This window comes from Rutidosis leptorrhynchoides, chromosome 2 (genome assembly GCF_046630445.1).
Source record: "Rutidosis leptorrhynchoides isolate AG116_Rl617_1_P2 chromosome 2, CSIRO_AGI_Rlap_v1, whole genome shotgun sequence".
NCBI lineage: Eukaryota > Viridiplantae > Streptophyta > Magnoliopsida > Asterales > Asteraceae > Rutidosis > Rutidosis leptorrhynchoides.
The window spans coordinates 281223455-281242037 of record NC_092334.1 but is presented as its reverse complement, the minus strand read 5'-3'; the positions used below and the strand labels follow the sequence as shown (position 1 = coordinate 281242037).

The window sequence follows — 18583 nt, the reverse complement described above, 5'->3', positions numbered from 1 at the left end:
AACCCGGGTAACTTGTGACCAATTTATTCAATAGCATGAAATACCCGTTTATCTCAAATAATGCCCCATTTTCTTCACAGTATGTTGCCACTGTACTTCAAAAATGTTTGAAATCAAAATCCTTAACACCATGCAAACAAATTCATGCGTTAATTCTAACGTCAGGCATTGACATGAACTCATTCTCCCTACATTCAAAATTAGTGGGTGTCTACGCAAGCTGTGGCTGTTTCACTTCTGCTAATTCAATGTTCCAAATCACTCCTAATTTAAATGTTTTTGCATACAATTGGATGATTTCAGCTTTAACATTTAATGGGTATTTCAAAGAAGCTATAAAGTTCTTTACTTTACTTCAGAAATCAAGAGTTTGTGTTCCTAATACTTTTACTTTTTTGTTTTTATTAAAATGTTGTGTTGGTTTAAGGGATATAAACAAAGGTAAATCGGTTCACTGTGTGATTTATAAATTGGGGCTGCAATTTGATCCACAATTTGTAAATGGTTTGATTGATATGTATTGTAAATGTGGGTATGTATTTTACGCACGTAAACTGTTCGATAAAATGCCTGAACCAGATGTCGTGTCTTGTACGAATATGATTTCTGCATATTCTAACGCTGGATGGGTCCAGGAATCATTAGTGTTGTTTCAAAGGATGAAATTAAAAGGATTGGAACCTAATGAGTTCACTTGGAATGCATTGATTACGGGGTTTGCTAAAATTGGTGATTGTGATGGAGCGTTAACTTTGTTTACTGAAATGAGGCACGCTGGTTTAGTTCCTGATGTAGTTACTTGGAATGCTATTGTTTCTGGTTTTGTACAAAGTCAACAAACTATTAAAGCAGTAGAAATATTTAGAGACATGTTGGTAGCTGGGGTTAATCCCAACCCGGTGACCATCACTGGTTTACTCCCTGCAATTGGATCCATTGGATCGGTTAATAGCGGGAGAGAAATTCACGGATTAATCTGTAGAACAGATATGTATGACAATGTATTTGTTGCTAGTGCACTTATCGATATGTACTCAAAATGTGGATGTGTGAATCATGCAAGAAACGTGTTTGACACCATACCGTCCAAAAACATAGCTTCATGGAATTCAATGATCGGATGTTATGGAAAACACGGGATGGCTGATTCCGCCATTGATTTGTTAGACAAAATGGAAGAAGAAAAAATAAAGCCAAATCAAGTGACATTGACATGTGTTCTTGCTTCTTGTAGTCATAGTGGGTTGGTAAACAAAGGTTTGACTATATTTAAGTCAATGAGAGAAAGTCAACGGGTTGAGATAAGAGTAGAGCATTATGCTTGTGTTATTGATATTCTTTGTCGTTCTGGGAAGATTGAAGAAGCGTACGATTTGTTGCAAGAGTTGAATACAAAAGTGACTGATTCAATGCTTGGTGCGTTCTTAAACGGGTGTGTGGTTTATAATAGGTCAGATTTGGCTAAAAAAATGGCTAATGTGATAAAGATGGAGTTTAAGAGACCTGGAGGGTTCGTTACTCTGTCTAATATTTATGCTGGTGAAGGAGAGTGGGCAAAAGTTGAGAGGTTGAGAAATATAATGAAGTTACAAAGTATTCATAAGCAATTTGGATTCAGTTCTGTTGTTAAAAATGTATAATTCTTTTGAATATGATGTGGCGTCCTTAGATTTTGTTGTTGTTATTTATTAAATTCATTCATATCATAAAACGGTTTGCTATTTCTTACAGATGAAATTAACAACATGCGTCTATTAAAGTAGAATTCGGTATGAATAAAACCTCCTAGTTCGTTTAAGTTAAAAATGTGGATTTGAAGTTTTAACATTTGAGCATGTCTTGATCAACTTCTAATAAACTATCAGAGTGTAATGGAAAATTAAAAGCTAGTGTTGATCTTGAAATGGGATGTGCATCTGGAATTGTTCCTACAGTTTGTGCAATAGCCAGAAGCCATTGTAAGGCTGTGCCTGCTTACACAAAGTGATGAACGTTGCACAATATCAATAAGCAGATAATGAAAATAAATGTATGAAAACCATTTAATCGTTACAAACTCAATTGAAGAATAAGGTACAACCCACTATGCAAATAAGATCAATGATTTCCCAATACTATTCTGACAGTCCTCATTCATATTGTAAAGGGTATTTACTATCAAGATTCTCAGTAGTTAGCATGAAAGAAAACGGACCATTAACAGTGGCGGATCTAGGATTGGTAGTTACTGCTGTCACCGGTTAAAACCCCCCAAAAAATTCTACTTGCGTGAAGCTTTATCTCATCATTGTCATGCTGCTGTTGAATCAGAGGAATTAAATGACCAAATACGTTGGCAACAAGTGGAGCAAATATGGAATTCGGGACTGTGCAGATTGAGATCGGCAATAGTGTTGGTGGTGTTGAGCAACAATTCGTGACTGAGCAAGTTAATTCTTCTGTTTGTAATGTTGATTCTATGCATGTTGGTAATGAAGGTTGCTTTGTTTTGAGTGAGGTTTATTCAGTGGGTTTTGATAAAACCAAAAACAAAATAGGCAATAAGGTTAACAGTAGAGGTGTTTTGTTTGAAGATAGTAGAAATAATATGAGCAACAGTGGAGGTGATAAGAAATTGTGATGTGGTCCAGCGGTTGGTGGCCTGCCTCCTTTAGGGGAGGTCAGGAGTTCGACCCCCGTTGGCGACATAATAAAAACACAATTTCATCCCTGCCATGAAGTATCCACCCATGGCACCTTTCCCATATTGTTTGGGGGGGTAAAGGGGAGGGGGTTTTACTTGGCCGTGCCCTTGGATCGGTTTCAAGGTTTCCTCCCGGGCAGCGATGGGGGCGGGGTTTATCGCTGCATCGGCATAGTCAAAACGGGAGATGATCGCAACGGGTGGTTAAAGTCTCCCTCGGGTGATCCCAATCGCTGTTAAAAAAAAACAGTGGAGATGATAACTTCATTCACAATGTGTCTGTGAAGGTGATTTGGAGTCAAATGATGATAACACAACGTTTGCGGTTAGATTGGACCGATTGAAGAAGGCGAAGAAGGAAAAGAAAGAAGAGTTGTTAGCTAAAAGTAACTTAGAATCGAACGAAGATAGCCCGCTACCGATTTTGCTTGGTCGTAGCGGAATATGTTATTGCGATTGCGAGGTACATCGTTTGAAGGTTTTTGTAAAGCGTGGTACGTTTTGAATAAAGATGTTCCAAGGAGTTTATTTAGAGAAGCTAATCCGAGGTGTAGAAAGAAGGTGTATGAGGCTTCCACTTAAGAAACTTTTAAGCTTAGAGATCACATCGATGACTTGGATTGCGGGGACGCGATCCAAAACTTGTTTACGGGTGCTCTTGAGGGAAGAGACGGTGGTTCATCGGTTAACGGGATAAGAAATATGTCCAAGGAGGCTTTTGCGGCTTTTGATGTCATGATGACACGTTTGGCCGAGGAGAGTGCACCGGGTGATGGATCCACCAATGTGTTATCTTATAAGATACATAATCGATCCGGGAAGAACACTTTGAAAGAGACAGTAAATGATAAGTTGAAAAGAGCAGGACTTAGAGGTTGAGATCTTGAGGTGGTCTCGAGTTCCTTTGTTTTTCTTTTTGTGTTTGTTGATTTCTATTTAGATCGCTGAGTTTGGATGTTGGACCGGTTAGGATTGTTTAGTTTGTTTTTAGTTTTTCGGGTAGTTAGGGGAGGCTGGTTTATAGATTGTTCTTTTGTTTTAGATGGTTGCTTTCTAGGCGCAAGCTTCCGTTCCCCCCGTTTCTTTTGTATTCTCTGTTGAGGGCGTTTTCCTTTGGAAAACGGTCTCGTTTCCATATGAGTTCTCGTTTTTTTCGCAAAAAAAAGATGTTTTATTTCAATGGTGTCACTCAAAAAAATTTACACTATTCAGTGGTGTCGCTAGTTAAAAACTCAAAAAAATTTCCGTACCACCACTGGACTCATAGTAGATCCTTTCCTGACCATACTGATGGACATCCTTTAATTGTATATGGTAGTTAAAAGCAAGAGATTTGTGGATAAAGTGTGAATACTGTAGACAGGCAACACACCTCAACCTGAAGGAGCAAATTAACATTTGTTGAACAAAACCAAATATCCTTATCCAATACTGTCTACTAAAACCCTTAGGGACTCAAAGGAGCAAGAGTTTATTAGGGCCATGTGTATATGAAGGGTTATCAGGCACCTACTACAGTAATGATTTTGAAGCAAAGTTGAGCACCAAATAGAATTGACCAAGTGAAAATGAATGGTTATTCGGCCGCTACTGCGAGGGGAGGGGGGACTTAGTGGTACCCGGAGGGGTACCCTCGCCCCACCCGCGAGAAAATTTTTAGTGTAATGTTTTATAGATTTTAGGGTTACATTTATTTTACACTATACGCCCCGAAGTTGTTATTTTCGCCCCCATATTACGATCTCCAAGTTCCGCTACTGGTCTCTCTAATAGTATTGTATTACAAAATCCATCAGCATAAATTTACTCAAGTTTAATTGTTAATTATAAGAGAATTATTAGTTAAACTAAAATGAATGATGTAATGCTATCAGAAGAAACAAAATATAAATTTGAATATAAAGGAATTTGTAGTTGCTTTCTCAATACATGACTATTTGGGGTTTGTCCCCATATTGCCTCACTAATCGATTCTATAGTATTGTATATATCAAACTAAAGAAGATATCAATCAATCAATCAGCTATTAAAATGAAACAAAATAACCTTCTTTTTTCCTTCCAGATTTCTATATGTTTTCTCTTCTCTTAATCTTTCTATAATTAGTAATCTCATCATCTCTTGATTGCTTTCAAGGATGCATGCATGCAGGCATATATGGCCACCTTCAAACCTTCTGTTGATGACTATTTACCCCATCTTTTTCTGTTTCTTCTATTCTTCCAGATTCAATAATCATATTGTCACTATCAACATGATGATGAGGCTTCACTGATCCATCTGAAAACCGATAGTTACGTTCAAGGTATGCCTCAACGGTCCAAGTAAGAACTAAAAACACCATTACAATCGATAGGAACAATAGTCCGGCCCATACAATCTTTACATCTCTTTTTACAGGTTTGCAATGATTTTCAACGATTTCAGAGAAAGCGTCTTTCACTGTTTGACAATGAAGGAGACTTTCCATTCCTGGATAAGAGTTTAAAAGAATTTGAATTGAACTTGTGTATGCAACCGCTGTCCTGAAGTCGTTTCCTGAAATTGGAATACCTCCGTTGCATACTCCGTTCACGGGGTCCACACAAGTGATCAATCTTAACAGCTTCAATTAAAAAAAAAAAAAAAAAAAAAAAAACCTTAATGTAAAGAAACTGAAAGGAGAGAAGATAAAGGGGAAAAAAAAAAGCAAAAAAAATTTACCATTATTTTTGAATTTGATTGATAAATAAATTTAAGTATTGGCTAAAGTTATGTGTATATTATATAGTACCTCAGGGATGTCGCCTATCTTAATATCATTCTCTGAGCAGTTGTTTGGCTGGTAATTGTACTCTGGTGGCCCTGAGAACGGATTGCATACTCCAAAAGACGAATCTTGTTGTATTCGAGATATGTTTGCATTAATCTGCAGTTTTTAATTTCGAAAATTGATTAATTTGTTATAATCTGTTGCAAGTATCTGGTATAGGTGACTGTTTTGACTTATTAATGGGTTGTGTTATATATCAAACAAATCAAATAGGTATGAAATGCCCCAAACAACAAAGTTAATCCCAAAAAATTCTAAAATTTAAAGTTTAGATAAGGTAATATATTTCTTAAGGAATTTTCAAGCATTAAGTAGTAGTATTAAAAAAAGTCGGAGATGAAGTGTCGGGCCATTTCAACCCGTAATAAAAGTCGACCCGTTTAGAAACATGTTACACACGAGTAGTAAATAAACGAAATATAGTAGTAGTAAGTACCTGAGTGACTAGGTTGAAAACTCCGGCGCTGACATCAGTAAGGGCAGATTCTGCCGAAAGCAGTTCATCACAAGGAAGGATTGAACTCAAGCTGTTGTTGTAAGGATCTTGTTGAAAATCTTCAAGGGCAGTGCATGTATCACCCGCAAATCTGGATATATAATTTATAACCCTCATATATTATTAGTCCTTAATTTGTTGTTTGCTTAATTACTAGTTTCTAGTAGCTTTTACCAAGTGAAATTAAGGGAAAACAAACTTTATTTATTACTGTACCTTGATAAGAAAAAGTACGCCCCGAAGAACACCCAACAGAGAACGGTGATTAACCAACACAGCACAATCAATCTGCATTCGTTACAATAAGAAATTAATTGATGTGAGGAAGTTGATTATATTTCTTTAAAGAGTCTGATTAAAAAAAAAAAAAAAAAACAGAGTTGTCTTTTTAGGCTTACATGTGAAGAGCTCGCCTTAGTTTAATGACTCCAACAACTGCATTACACAACCAGAGAGAGTTATGAGTTTACACTATGAATTCTAAAAGATAAAAAAAAGGGGTCACACTATATTGCTGCACACCTGTTAAGGCAATCACAGCAACCAAATTCAGTGCGAAGATGACACTACTTACAATGTACCTGCAATCATCATTAAATATCGCTGTTAGCAACATGAACAGACATAATATATTATAAGTAAAGGTCGAAGTTAGACCATTTAATTAGGGAATGCAAATCTTATACAATATTAAATTGACATTTACTACGTACAACTTTTCTAATCACATATATATATTTGATGACTTGGCATTTTGCAACCTGTAGTTGGGAAAATGAAATGAAACTTACAGAATACGAAGACCTAAATCAATCTTATGCCGATTCTTTCTAGCTTGATATTGTATATCATTAGCTGTAGAGTTAAGCTGCCTAGAAGTGGATTGAAGAAAGCGTGTGGTGCTTGGTTCAACATTTGTTCCTTGTAAGTTGGTTTGTGTCATTTTCATTGCTCCAGTTGTATTATATATTGTCTCTGAAGCACCATCAGCTGTATCAATGATGATATCTATTATCTTATCAGCCCTCGAATGAAATTTTGCATTCCCTCCAAGTACTAACCCTGTTCCAACTCTGAATATATAAACAATGCAAGAAAAATGTCTCAGTATTCGTAATAAATAGATTACAACCCACCCAGTGTGTTTTGCAATAAATGGCATAGAATTGAAGAAGCTAGGCTAGCTTACATGGCAAGTAATGTGAAAAAATCTGCAAGAATAATATGCCATAGGTAATATTGCTTGTGGGATGCTGGTTTCTTTTGTTTCTTTACCAGTTTCCTGTTTGTTTTGCAACAAATGGGCGTTGACAAAAGGAATATTCCATATACAAGGCCACATAAGAGCCATAAGGCACCCATTACATATCCTGCTATTCCTGTATATGCAGTTGACTGCAATGACATTACAAGATATAAAATGTTATACCGAACTTAATATTTAAATTTTTAGAGTGTTAAAAACATGAACTAAGAGTCGTGAAAAAATTCTTACACTCCAGTAATGAATATTGGTAATGTCATATCCTCCCTTGTATTTTTTAAGGTTTTCCAAGGGGTCAGGCCTAACCGTGTCATCTGATAACTGCCTCACTTCTACTGCACAAAAAAACAGGTTGTACGTTAAATTAAATTACGTGGAAAGCTAATGTGACATTGACGCGATTAAAAAAAGAAAGTATATGAAGTATCTTGTAATGTTGTAAGATTGCATTTTGGGCGCTAAAATAGTATATATGATGAACCAAATATGAGCTTAAAATAATGCACTTTGTATCTTTTTGTCCTAAGATATAACAAACGAGTCACGAGTGTGGGCTTATTACCTTGTTGAGTAGTGGTAGTAGGTTGTGCCTGAATATGAGAAAACCTTGAAACCAAAAGTAGTAGTAGTAGCATTATGAACCAAATTCTGCTCCATCCGCCTCTCATTTTTTTTTGTCCTGCATTTTTGTAACATAAATCACTTTTAAGTATTAATTTTAGCCTTTTTAAAATAAAAATACAAAACTCATAGATATATTATTAAAAGAGCTCATATTATCATAATGTTGTACGTGTTCTTAATTTCAAGAGGAAAATATATACGAAAGTTTTTAAACTACATATTTTTGAATAATACAATTTTAGAAAACTTAAAATGTGTCATTACATATGTTGCTATTTGATTTATCTATTAATTTGATAATAATTGTGTTTCATATCGCTATCATCATTTATCTAATGGTCAAATTTGTTCTTATTTTTGTGTAATTATGCAATACAAAAGGTCTGATCAATCATATTTACAAATAGATTTTCCATGCAGTATTTGTAATATGTTTTATCAAATATATTTATCTAAATAATGATGCTGATCGTTGAAATAAATAATCTACTGATGTTAAAAAAATTGTCGTTTAAGAAAAAAAAAAAATTAATCTTTGAAATTATATGCTGTTCAAAAATAAAAATTAAAAAAATAACCTTTGGTATTAGGTCTAGTACTAGTATTACTAATATCAAGTTTGAATATAATTAGTAGAATTTATCAAGTATTTATTAAAACAAGTTGTTTAGATTTTTCAGAATGAAGTTGAACGTGTGCATAAATTAACATTATTACAGTATTAGTAAAGATAAAAGATGAAGTGAAAACCACTAAAGCTTGACTCCGTATGTTGAAAATCGTATTGTTATAAATTAATTTAGGAAAATGCTAACGACAGCCCTAAGGGTTGTCGTTAACATGCATTAATTTATTACTAATTTTTCTAGAGATAGTTAGAGGCCGTGTGTTTGTGATTGCTTTATCAAAGCGAAGTTTCTAATAAAACATGCATGCACTTGTTTTTTTTTTTTTTTTTTTTTTTCAAACTACATTATATATCTCGTAACAAAACATAAAGTAATTACCTTTTGTCGAAAAAAAATTACTGATTAATTACATTTTGTTAACTCAATAATTAAATAATCGTTTCAAATCGCAACACTCTTAGCCTTACAAATACTCTCTCCGTAAATATAAATGTCCAACTTATACTATTCTTAGACATCAGTTTGGGATCTTCCACAGGGAACTAAACCACTCACGCGTTCATCTCTCGTAGCTGTATAACCCGCCTCCAACAACTACTCTCGATGGATATTTCATGTTAGGGAAAACATTGAGTACAATGTTGCAGTCCAGCGGAGTCGAACTCCTAAAGTAGTGAAAAAACCAACTTGTACTATTTATATTAGCCATGTAATAATTTTTCACTTCTAAAAATAACAATAATATCATTAAATTAAACTCCTCATATTTACTCTAGTTTATTACTATCAATCATTTATTTTATAAATTAATTTTTAATAATAAAACCTAATATAGGAAATAAACTGAAATCAGAGTCATTGATCTAATAGTATTGAGGTAACTTCTTCAATTAACAGGTTGGGAACTTTCTATAAACAATTTTTTACAAACAAAAAGAAACTTAAAAGCAAGCAAAGCCTATAAAGGTGCACTATATGGTAAAAAAAGTCATATGCATCCCAACTTTGACAAAAGCCTTGTTTTAGTTGGTCATGGTGTATATATATATATATATATATATATATATATATATATATATATATATATATATATATATATATATATTCTTTAATCATTATCAATCTTATGTTAAGTTTTGAAAAAACGGTATGTATAGATAATTAGGTGATCTGAGGTAGTACTGTAGTAGTAAGAAAGCATTCAAATAGTAAAAAATGATGCAAAGAGCAAACACAAGTTATTGCGATAGTACAAATTGTATTACTACTCCATTACGTATAAATTGTATTACTCCATTACTTTACTAATTAACAGCAAGTAAAGACCTTTCACCTTTATTTTTTTGATGAGATGTAAAAACAAGCAACCTTACTAAGCGAGTTATGTCACGTATATTTAAATATATAACAGATCAAATGTTAAGCTTTAGAGAATTGAACTCACCGGATTGAAAAGTACGAATTTTCCGGCAGCCGTTAAGTGTTGGCCGGAAAAGTAGGTATATATCAACTGGTTGTGAATTACCAGATAAACATTGATGAAGATGATGATGATGATCTCTAATACTTGATTAACACTTTCCCAGAAGCAATCACTTTTCTTTTTTGTATAGATTTAATACAAACAATTTACTAAAATGAATAAAAGGCTCTATATGTAAACCAAAATTCAAATGGTGTGGTCTGTGAGGAAGAAAATATTTATGCTTGTGTACACATATATACATACATATCTAGAACGTTAAACAGGAAATTGTTGATATGAGTCCTCAAAAGGCACGGGTCAAACACTCAAACTTATATATTTAATTTTCAACAAAATACAGTTTGTTGACTTGACGTCCTGTTCTCCTTTTGCATATTTATAAGACAATATTACGCAAACACTCCCTGTAATTCGCACAGAATACAGGCTCAGTTCCTAAACTATCATTATTGCATGGACAATCCTCATAATTTGCAGTTATTTTGCATACAGTTCCTGAGACTAACATCCGTTAAAAAACTATGTTAAGTGATAGCACATGCCATTCATGTGAGGGTATTTTAGTCAATTTATGTAACAACCCGAACCTTCATCCTTCATATTTTAGTTTAAATCGTACATCTTAAGAGATTCTCAGCATAACATTTATCATTTGTTCATCTATTATATTAAATTACATGAAATCATTATCATTTTGGTTTATGTAGGTCATTACATAACGTATCATTTTAATACACTCTTAAGTCTTAGAAATACCTTTATCATTTAGGAATGCCTATGTACTTAAGCCTAAAAAATTAGAGATAAACGTATACTAGTTATCGTGCTTATTCACCTTGAATTTTTTTAACCAAACACCCCTTTATACCATCCTTTTAGCCGGCTCCCCTCCACCCCTCCATTCCCTCATTTATTCAAAACAACTTATCAAATTACTCAAAATTCTATCTTAAAAACACACAAATTTCTTCTTCATTTTATCTTAAAAATTAAAGAACAAACACAATCACCATCACAAAAAATTGCCATCATCATCAAATTCTGCTATCTTATATCTTCTTATCATCTTCTCTTTGAAGGAATTATCATCCACATCTTTATCCCTCTTGAAAAATCCTAGAGACCTTTCAAATAACTTGGTATGAACACATCAATTTACTGATTTTTCATTGTATTTACATATGTTTTAAAGTTTTATTAGTCATTTAATCATCATCTATTCTAGAAATGGATGTGTTAGAACTCCGAGATGAGCTAATCATGTTCCTATAAGATCCTATAGACGAGGGCTATATATAGGATCTAGGGACTCCATAGAAACTAACAATAGTCAAGCTTTGTAAAGAGTTCAAGAGAGGCGTGGAAGTAAATTTACACATTTATGAAACGTTCTCTAGCATTTGGTAACTAAAGAGATCCGCATGAATACGATGAATGTTCCTTCATATCTTCACACCCGAACACATACACTTTTAAACCTTCAACATGAAGATATGCATATCTTCAAACGTTCTTCATGAAGATCTTCATATCTTCGTGAAGATCTTCATACCTTCAACCGAAAATTTTAGAAAATTCAAAATTATCAAAACAGCTAACCTAAACACAAACACATCTGGAGTATCATATTCGTCAGTTTTTTATAATCCGTCCATTTTTATGAAAAATGGACATCAATTTCTCAAATTCCAAAACACAATCTCATTTCAAATCACAAAAAAAACATCCTATTATAGAATATCACTTTCATTAAATCAATTTAATATTCAAAAAATTAGATTACAAGGTCAAAAATGCTACTGTATTCATACGTTCTTCATTATTCATCATCATTAAAATTGAACTTTTCAAATTGATGATCAACAACATGATTTGAGCTTAGAAAAACGTTAACTAATAGAAATCTAAACTTCGTGATTCATCAGAGAGCTTTAACAACAACATATTCATGATGAATCAAATCAAGTTCGTCGTTCATGATCCTCTTATGGTGATTTGGTCTCTGGAACGATTCGGTATCATATTCCGAAAAGTAAAAATTCAAAGTTGATTAGATCATCTCATGATGCTCTCTGCAAAAACTCACATCTCAATTAGTATAATCGAATTCGAATTCGACAGTCAAAGGTTAAGAAGAAATAGGCAACTATTTATTCTTTGCTCAACTAAAGAATGATATCACTCAAAATGATCATGTTTTTACTAATGGTATCACCCATATTTTAACCTTAATATCAAAAAAATATCTATAAACATGCAAAAACATAAAAATTATAATATTAAGAGGGCAAAAGGCATAATTGCCAAAATAAGGCCAAAATAGAGTTTTTTAACAAGGTTTTTAGCAATTTTTCTATCCAAGAGGTATACTATACCCACTTAGCCTTAAAATACGTATTTCAGACTCATAAACATCCATGGAGAACTCTTAGAGTCCGAATCCACAAGCGTAAACTAAAGAACAAGGCAAAGCCCAAATTAGGGTTTCCTAAAACCTAATTTCAGAGATCACTCTAAAACACTACTTCGGAAGATCAAGAAGACTAGCAGACTTACCAGTACTTAATTGAAGCTCATTTATGAAGACCTAACCATGACTTAGATCCTTTATGCATCCGGTTGAAGAGATTAAGAACATACAAGACTTACACACACTGAAACATACACTAAAACCTAATAGGTCCTACAGTCATATCCGGCCAACAAGAGCTTTAGAGACTGACCACGGGACTTGTGTACACTTAAGATCAAGCTTAAAGACCTTCCAGAAGACTTATTTACCTACTACAAGTCGATTGTACATTGCACCGGGCAAGATAAAGCGCAACTATGAAAGAAACTCATCCGTATAATCAACCACCTAAAGAGTAATTAAATAACTAAAATGTAACTAAATAATTACTACAAGCTAATTGTCATATGGTGTAGTGACCCGAACTTTTCCATGTTTATATATATATTAAATGAAATTGATATTTATATGATTAAGTGTTTCCAACATGTTAAGCAATCAAACTTGTTAAGACTTGATTAATTGAAATAGGTTTCATATAGACAATTAACCACCCAAGTTGACCGGTGATTCACGAATTAAAACTTGTAAAAACTATATGATGACATATATATGGATATATATATAGTTAACATGATATTATGATAAGTAAACATATCATTAAGTATATTAACAATGAACTACATATGTAAAAACAAGACTACTAACTTAATGATTTTGAAATGAGACATATATGTAACGATTATCGTTGTAACGACATTTAATGTATATATATCATATTAAGATATATTAATACATCATGATATCATGATAATGTAATAATTTATCATCTCACTTGATTTAATAAACAATGGGTTAACAACATTTAACAAGATCGTTAACCTAAAGGTTTCAAAACAACACTTACATGTAACGACTAACGATGACTTAACGACTCAGTTAAAATGTATATACATGTAGTGTTTTAATATGTATTCATACACTTTTGAAAGACTTCAAGACACTTATCAAAATACTTCTACTTAACAAAAATGCTTACAATTACATCCTCGTTCAGTTTCATCAACAATTCTACTCGTATGCACCCGTATTCGTACTCGTACAATACACAGCTTTTAGATGTATGTACTATTGGTATATACACTCCAATGATCAGCTCTTAGCAGCCCATGTGAGTCACCTAACACATGTGGGAACCATCATTTAGCAACTAGCATGAAATATCTCATAAAATTACAAAAATATGAGTAATCATTCATGACTTATTTACATGAAAATAAAATTACATATCCTTTATATCTAATCCATACACCAACGACTAAAAACACCTACAAACACTTTCATTCTTCAATTTTCTTCATCTAATTGATCTCTCTCAAGTTATATCTTCAAGTTCTAAGTGTTCTTCATAAATTCTACAAGTTCTAGTTTCATAAAATCAAGAATACTTCCAAGTTTGCTAGCTTACTTCCAATCTTGTAAGGTGATCATCCAACCTCAAGAAATCTTTGTTTCTTACAGTAGATTATCATTCTAATACAAGGTAATAATCATACTCAAACTTTGGTTCAATTTCTATAACTATAACAATCTTATTTCAAGTGATGAGCTTACTTGAACTTGTTTTCGTGTCATGATTCTGCTTCAAGAACTTCGAGCCATCCAAGGATCCGTTGAAGCTAGATTCATTTTTCTCTTTTCCAGTAGGTTTATCCAAGGAACTTAAGGTAGTAATGATGTTCATAACATCATTCGATTCATACATAAAAAGCTATCATATTCGAAGTGGTAAACTTGTAATCACTAGAACATAGTTTAGTTAATTCTAAACTTGTTCGCAAATAAAGTTAATCCTTCTAACTACACTTTTAAAATCAACTATACAAATGATCTATATCTATATGATATGCTAACTTAATGATTTAAAACCCGGAAACACGATAAACACCATAAAACCGGATTTACGCCGTCATAGTTACAACCGGGGGCTGTTTTGGTTTGGATAATTAAAAACTATTAAAAACTTTGATTTAAAAGCTATAATTCTGGAAAAATGATTTTTCTTATGAACATGAAACCATATTCAAAAATCATGGTTAAACTCAAAGTGAAAGTATGTTTTTCAAAACAGTCATCAAGATGTCGTTCTTTCGACGGAAATGACTACCTCTTTCAAAAACGACTTGTAACTTGTATTTCTGACTATAAACCTATACCTTTTCTGTTTAGTTTCATAAATTCAAGTTCAATACGAAACCGTGGCCGCTTAAATCACTCGAAACGGATTAGAAACGAAGAAATGGCGAGCAAAACAAAATTGGTAAAAACTACTCATTTTAGCTACGTGAAAATTGGTAACAAATCTATTCCAACCATAACTTAATCAACTTGTATTGTATATTATGTAATCTTGAGATACCATAGACACGTATACAATGTTTCGACCTATCATTTCGACACATCTATATATATTTCGGAACAACCATAGACACTCTATATGTGAATGTTGGAGTTAGCTATACAGGGTTGAGGTTAATTTCAAAATATATATAGTTTGAGTTGTGATCAATACTGAGATATGTATACACTGGGTCGTGGATTGATTCAAGATAATATATATCAATTTCTTTTCTGTACATCTAACTGTGGACAACTAGTTGTAGGTTACTAACGAGGACAGCTGACTTAATAAACTTAAAACATCAAAATTTATTAAAAGTATTGTAAATATATTTTGAACATATTTTGATATATATGTACATATTTGTTATAGGTTCGTGAATCGACCAGTGGCAAAGTCTTACTTCCCGACGAAGTAAAAAATCTGTGAAAGTGAGTTATAGTCCCACTTTTAAAATCTAATATTTTTGGGATGAGAATACATGCAGGTTTTATAAATGATTTACAAAATAGACACAAGTACGTGAAACTACATTCTATGGTTGAATTATCAAAATCGAATATGCCCCTTTTTATTAAGTCTGGTAATCTAAGAATTAGGGAACAGACACCCTAATTGACGCGAATCCTAAAGATAGATCTATTGGGCCTAACAAACCCCATCCAAAGTACCAGATGCTTTAGTACTTCGAAATTTATATCATATCCGAAGGGTGTCCCGGAATGATGGGGATATTCTTATATATGCATCTTGTTAATGTCGGTTACCAGGTGTTCACCATATGAATGATTTTTTTATCTCTATGTATGGGATGTGTATTGAAATATGAAATCTTGTGGTCTATTATTATGATTTGATAATATATAGGTTAAACCTATAACTCACCAACATTTTTGTTAACGTTTTAAGCATGTATATTCTCAGGTGATTATTAAGAGCTTCCGCTGTCGCATACTTAAATAAGGACGAGATTTGGAGTCCATGCTTGTATGATATTGTGTAAAAACTGCATTCAAGAAACTTATTTCGTTGTAACATATTTGTATTGTAAACCATTATGTAATGGTCGTGTGTAAACAGGATATTTTAGATTATCATTATTTGATAATCTACGTAAAGCTTTTTAAACCTTTATTGATGAAATAAAGGTTATGGTTTGTTTTAAAATGAATACAGTCTTTGAAAAACGTCTCATATAGAGGTCAAAACCTCGCAACGAAATCAATTAATATGGAACGTTTTTAATCAATAAGAACGGGACATTTCAGTTGGTATCCGAGCGTTGGTCTTAGAGAACCAGAATTTTGCATTAGTGTGTCTTATCGAGTTTGTTAGGATGCATTAGTGAGTCTAGACTTCGACCGTGTTTACTTGAAAAATGATTGCTTAACAAATTTTGTTGGAAACTATATATTTTTAACATGCGAATATTATGTGATATATTAATCTCTTAACATGTTTGATATTATGTGATAGATGTCTACTTCTAGAACAAGTCCCATTGACTCACCTAATAATAATGAAGAGTCAAATGTAAATTAGAATAATTCGTGGACTGATACACAAGTTCCCGAAGAGGAACAGGAAGAAGAGTCAGAACCGGAAGAAGAATCGGAACCGGAAGAAGAATCGGAACTGGAAGAAGAAATAGAACCAGTGGGGGAAATAATAAAACGGTTAAGTAGAAGAAAATCCTCAACCAACCGACCAAAGTTAATTATGGTCAATGGTGTTTCCGCCAAGGAAGCAAAGTATTGGGAGGATTACCAATTCTCCGATGAATCGGATCCCGACAAGGATTCCGATGATGTTATAGAAATTACCCCAACACAATTTAATAAGGCAAAAGAGAACAATAAGGGAAAGGGCATAAAAATAGAGAAATTTGTTTCCAAACCCGATGAACTTTATATGTATCGTCAACACCCGTATTTCCTAAGTTGTGACAATAACCCGGGAACCTCTAAACCACCTGGTTTTTCTAAACCAATGTGGAAAATGACGGCTCGTATTAGGGGAACATCATATATACCTAGAAACTTAGTAAAACGAACCAAAACCGAAGAAGAAGAAACGAGCGAGTCGGAATAAGATAGTTGTATTCGTGTGGTGTAATATATGTAATATAGTGTGCTTATGCTTTATGATATATGTAAAAATTGCTTGTATTAATAAGTATTTTTTTTATGAATCTAACTCTTGTCTATTTTACAGTATAAAAACACAAAATGGATAGACAACCCAATATTTTAAAAGACCTACCCGGAGACATGATTGATGAAATCTTGTCTAGAGTCGGTCAGAATTCCTCGGCACAACTATTTAAGGCGAGATCAGTTTGTAAGACATTCGAAGAACGTTCCAAGAATGCCTTGGTTTATAAAAGGCTTTCGTTCGAAAGATGGGGGATATCACATTGGGAAATCCATAAGTTACGATGTGTTTACTTTGACGCATATATTGCGGGGAACCCAAATGCTATTTTACGCAACGGGTTAAGAAATTATTTTGACTCAATATATCCGAATATTGGACTTCATGATTTAGAAAAAGTGGCTAACATGCAACATAAGGAAGCATGTTATGCTTACGGGTTAGTAATATTCGCTTCTCACCAAAGTGAGAACAAGAACATCGAGCTACAACTATTAAAGAAAACATTCCCACAAGTGACGGAGTCGGTAATTGGGGTAAGAAATGAGGTTTTTAGATTGTTAAGGGACTGTTGGATATTACGTAACCCTCGTCCCTTTGACGACGTTACAACACGCTGTCTTATCAACGGCCATAACGGTTATGTTCCACAAGACCAAGGATGGGAAGTAGTCCTAGTAAAACCAGAATGCATGACTTGTTTCTGGACGTATGAATTACGTGTCTTTATTGCCTTTGCTGAACGACTTGTGTACTAGCTAGAATTATCTTCACAACCATCTTGTATCAAATTTATTGTGTGCTATATTTCATGCTATATGTAAAATAAGCGGTACTGTAAGTTTGTAAAATATTGTGTAAAAGTTTGAACGCGAAATATTATTATAATCAGTTTTTCATATAGAATTGTAGTAGTTGAATTGTATATTAGCAACTAAGTATGAACTTAACGGGTAGGTACTACCCGAATTTAAACTTATAAAACGCTAATATGAAGAAAAAACTTTTATAAATGAGTTCATATTATGCTACGAGATACTATTGACTACTCTTAATATTCTATATGATTAACTTGTTTCATTTGACTATTTGAAGAAAATGGCACCGACTACTCGACAAACCTTGAATATGAGCGAAGAGGAATTTCGTGCCTTTCTTGCTTCAAACATAGCCGCAGTACAGGCTGCGCTACATACCAACAATAACCTTGGATATAGTAGTACAGGAAATCGTGTAGGATGCACCTACAAAGAATTCACTACCTGCAAACCTTTGGAATTTGATGGAACTGAAAGACCAATCGGATTGAAACGGTGGACCGAGAAGGTCGAATCGGTGTTTGCCATAAGTAAGTGTACCGAAGAGGACAAAGTGAAGTACGCTACGCATACCTTCACAGGTTATGCGTTAACATGGTGGAATACCTATCTAGAGCAAGTGGGACAAGATGATGCTTACGCACTACCGTGGTCAGCATTCAAGCACTTGATGAACGAGAAGTACCGTCCCAGAACCGAGGTCA

The 18583-nt window shown here is 33.5% G+C and overlaps 2 protein-coding genes across 3 annotated transcripts; one reads left to right on the top strand and one right to left on the bottom strand.

The window, feature by feature from the left end:
• The first annotated feature begins 35 nt into the window (after window positions 1-35).
• Window positions 36-1673, top strand: LOC139891793 (pentatricopeptide repeat-containing protein At5g59600-like). The gene has a single exon (XM_071874787.1). The coding sequence runs from the start codon at window positions 36-38 to the stop codon at window positions 1638-1640; it is 1605 nt and encodes a 534-aa protein (XP_071730888.1). The 3' UTR covers window positions 1641-1673.
• Window positions 1674-4560: 2887 nt separating this feature from the next.
• On the bottom strand, window positions 4561-10229 carry LOC139891792 (uncharacterized). 2 transcript variants are annotated; one of them, XM_071874786.1, is made up of 11 exons: window positions 9953-10229; window positions 7818-7934; window positions 7487-7587; window positions 7181-7386; window positions 6783-7064; window positions 6514-6572; window positions 6390-6426; window positions 6208-6279; window positions 5932-6082; window positions 5457-5591; window positions 4561-5288 (listed from the first exon to the last, which is right to left on the bottom strand). In XM_071874786.1, exons 2-11 carry the CDS (start codon window positions 7921-7923, stop codon window positions 4851-4853), a joined length of 1587 nt encoding a protein of 528 aa, XP_071730887.1. In that variant the 5' UTR covers window positions 7924-7934; window positions 9953-10229; the 3' UTR covers window positions 4561-4850. The 2 variants fall into 2 exon arrangements, with proteins under 2 accessions (XP_071730887.1, XP_071730886.1); XM_071874785.1 differs by having other exon boundaries at window positions 7487-7590; window positions 9953-10228.
• Window positions 10230-18583: the final 8354 nt, after the last annotated feature.

Bases quoted from the DNA above. Each gene is read 5' to 3' on its own strand.
- LOC139891793 (XM_071874787.1), top strand. From the start codon at position 36: ATGAAATACCCGTTTATCTCAAATAATGCCCCATTTTCTTCACAGTAT.
- LOC139891792 (XM_071874785.1), bottom strand. From the start codon at position 7,923: ATGAGAGGCGGATGGAGCAGAATTTGGTTCATAATGCTACTACTACTA. The intron at 7,065-7,180 runs GTAAGCTAGCCT...TTATATATTCAG, and splicing joins TTTTTCACATTACTTGCCAT to AGTTGGAACAGGGTTAGTAC. The intron at 6,427-6,513 runs GTGTGCAGCAAT...TGTGTAATGCAG, and splicing joins TGCTGTGATTGCCTTAACAG to TTGTTGGAGTCATTAAACTA.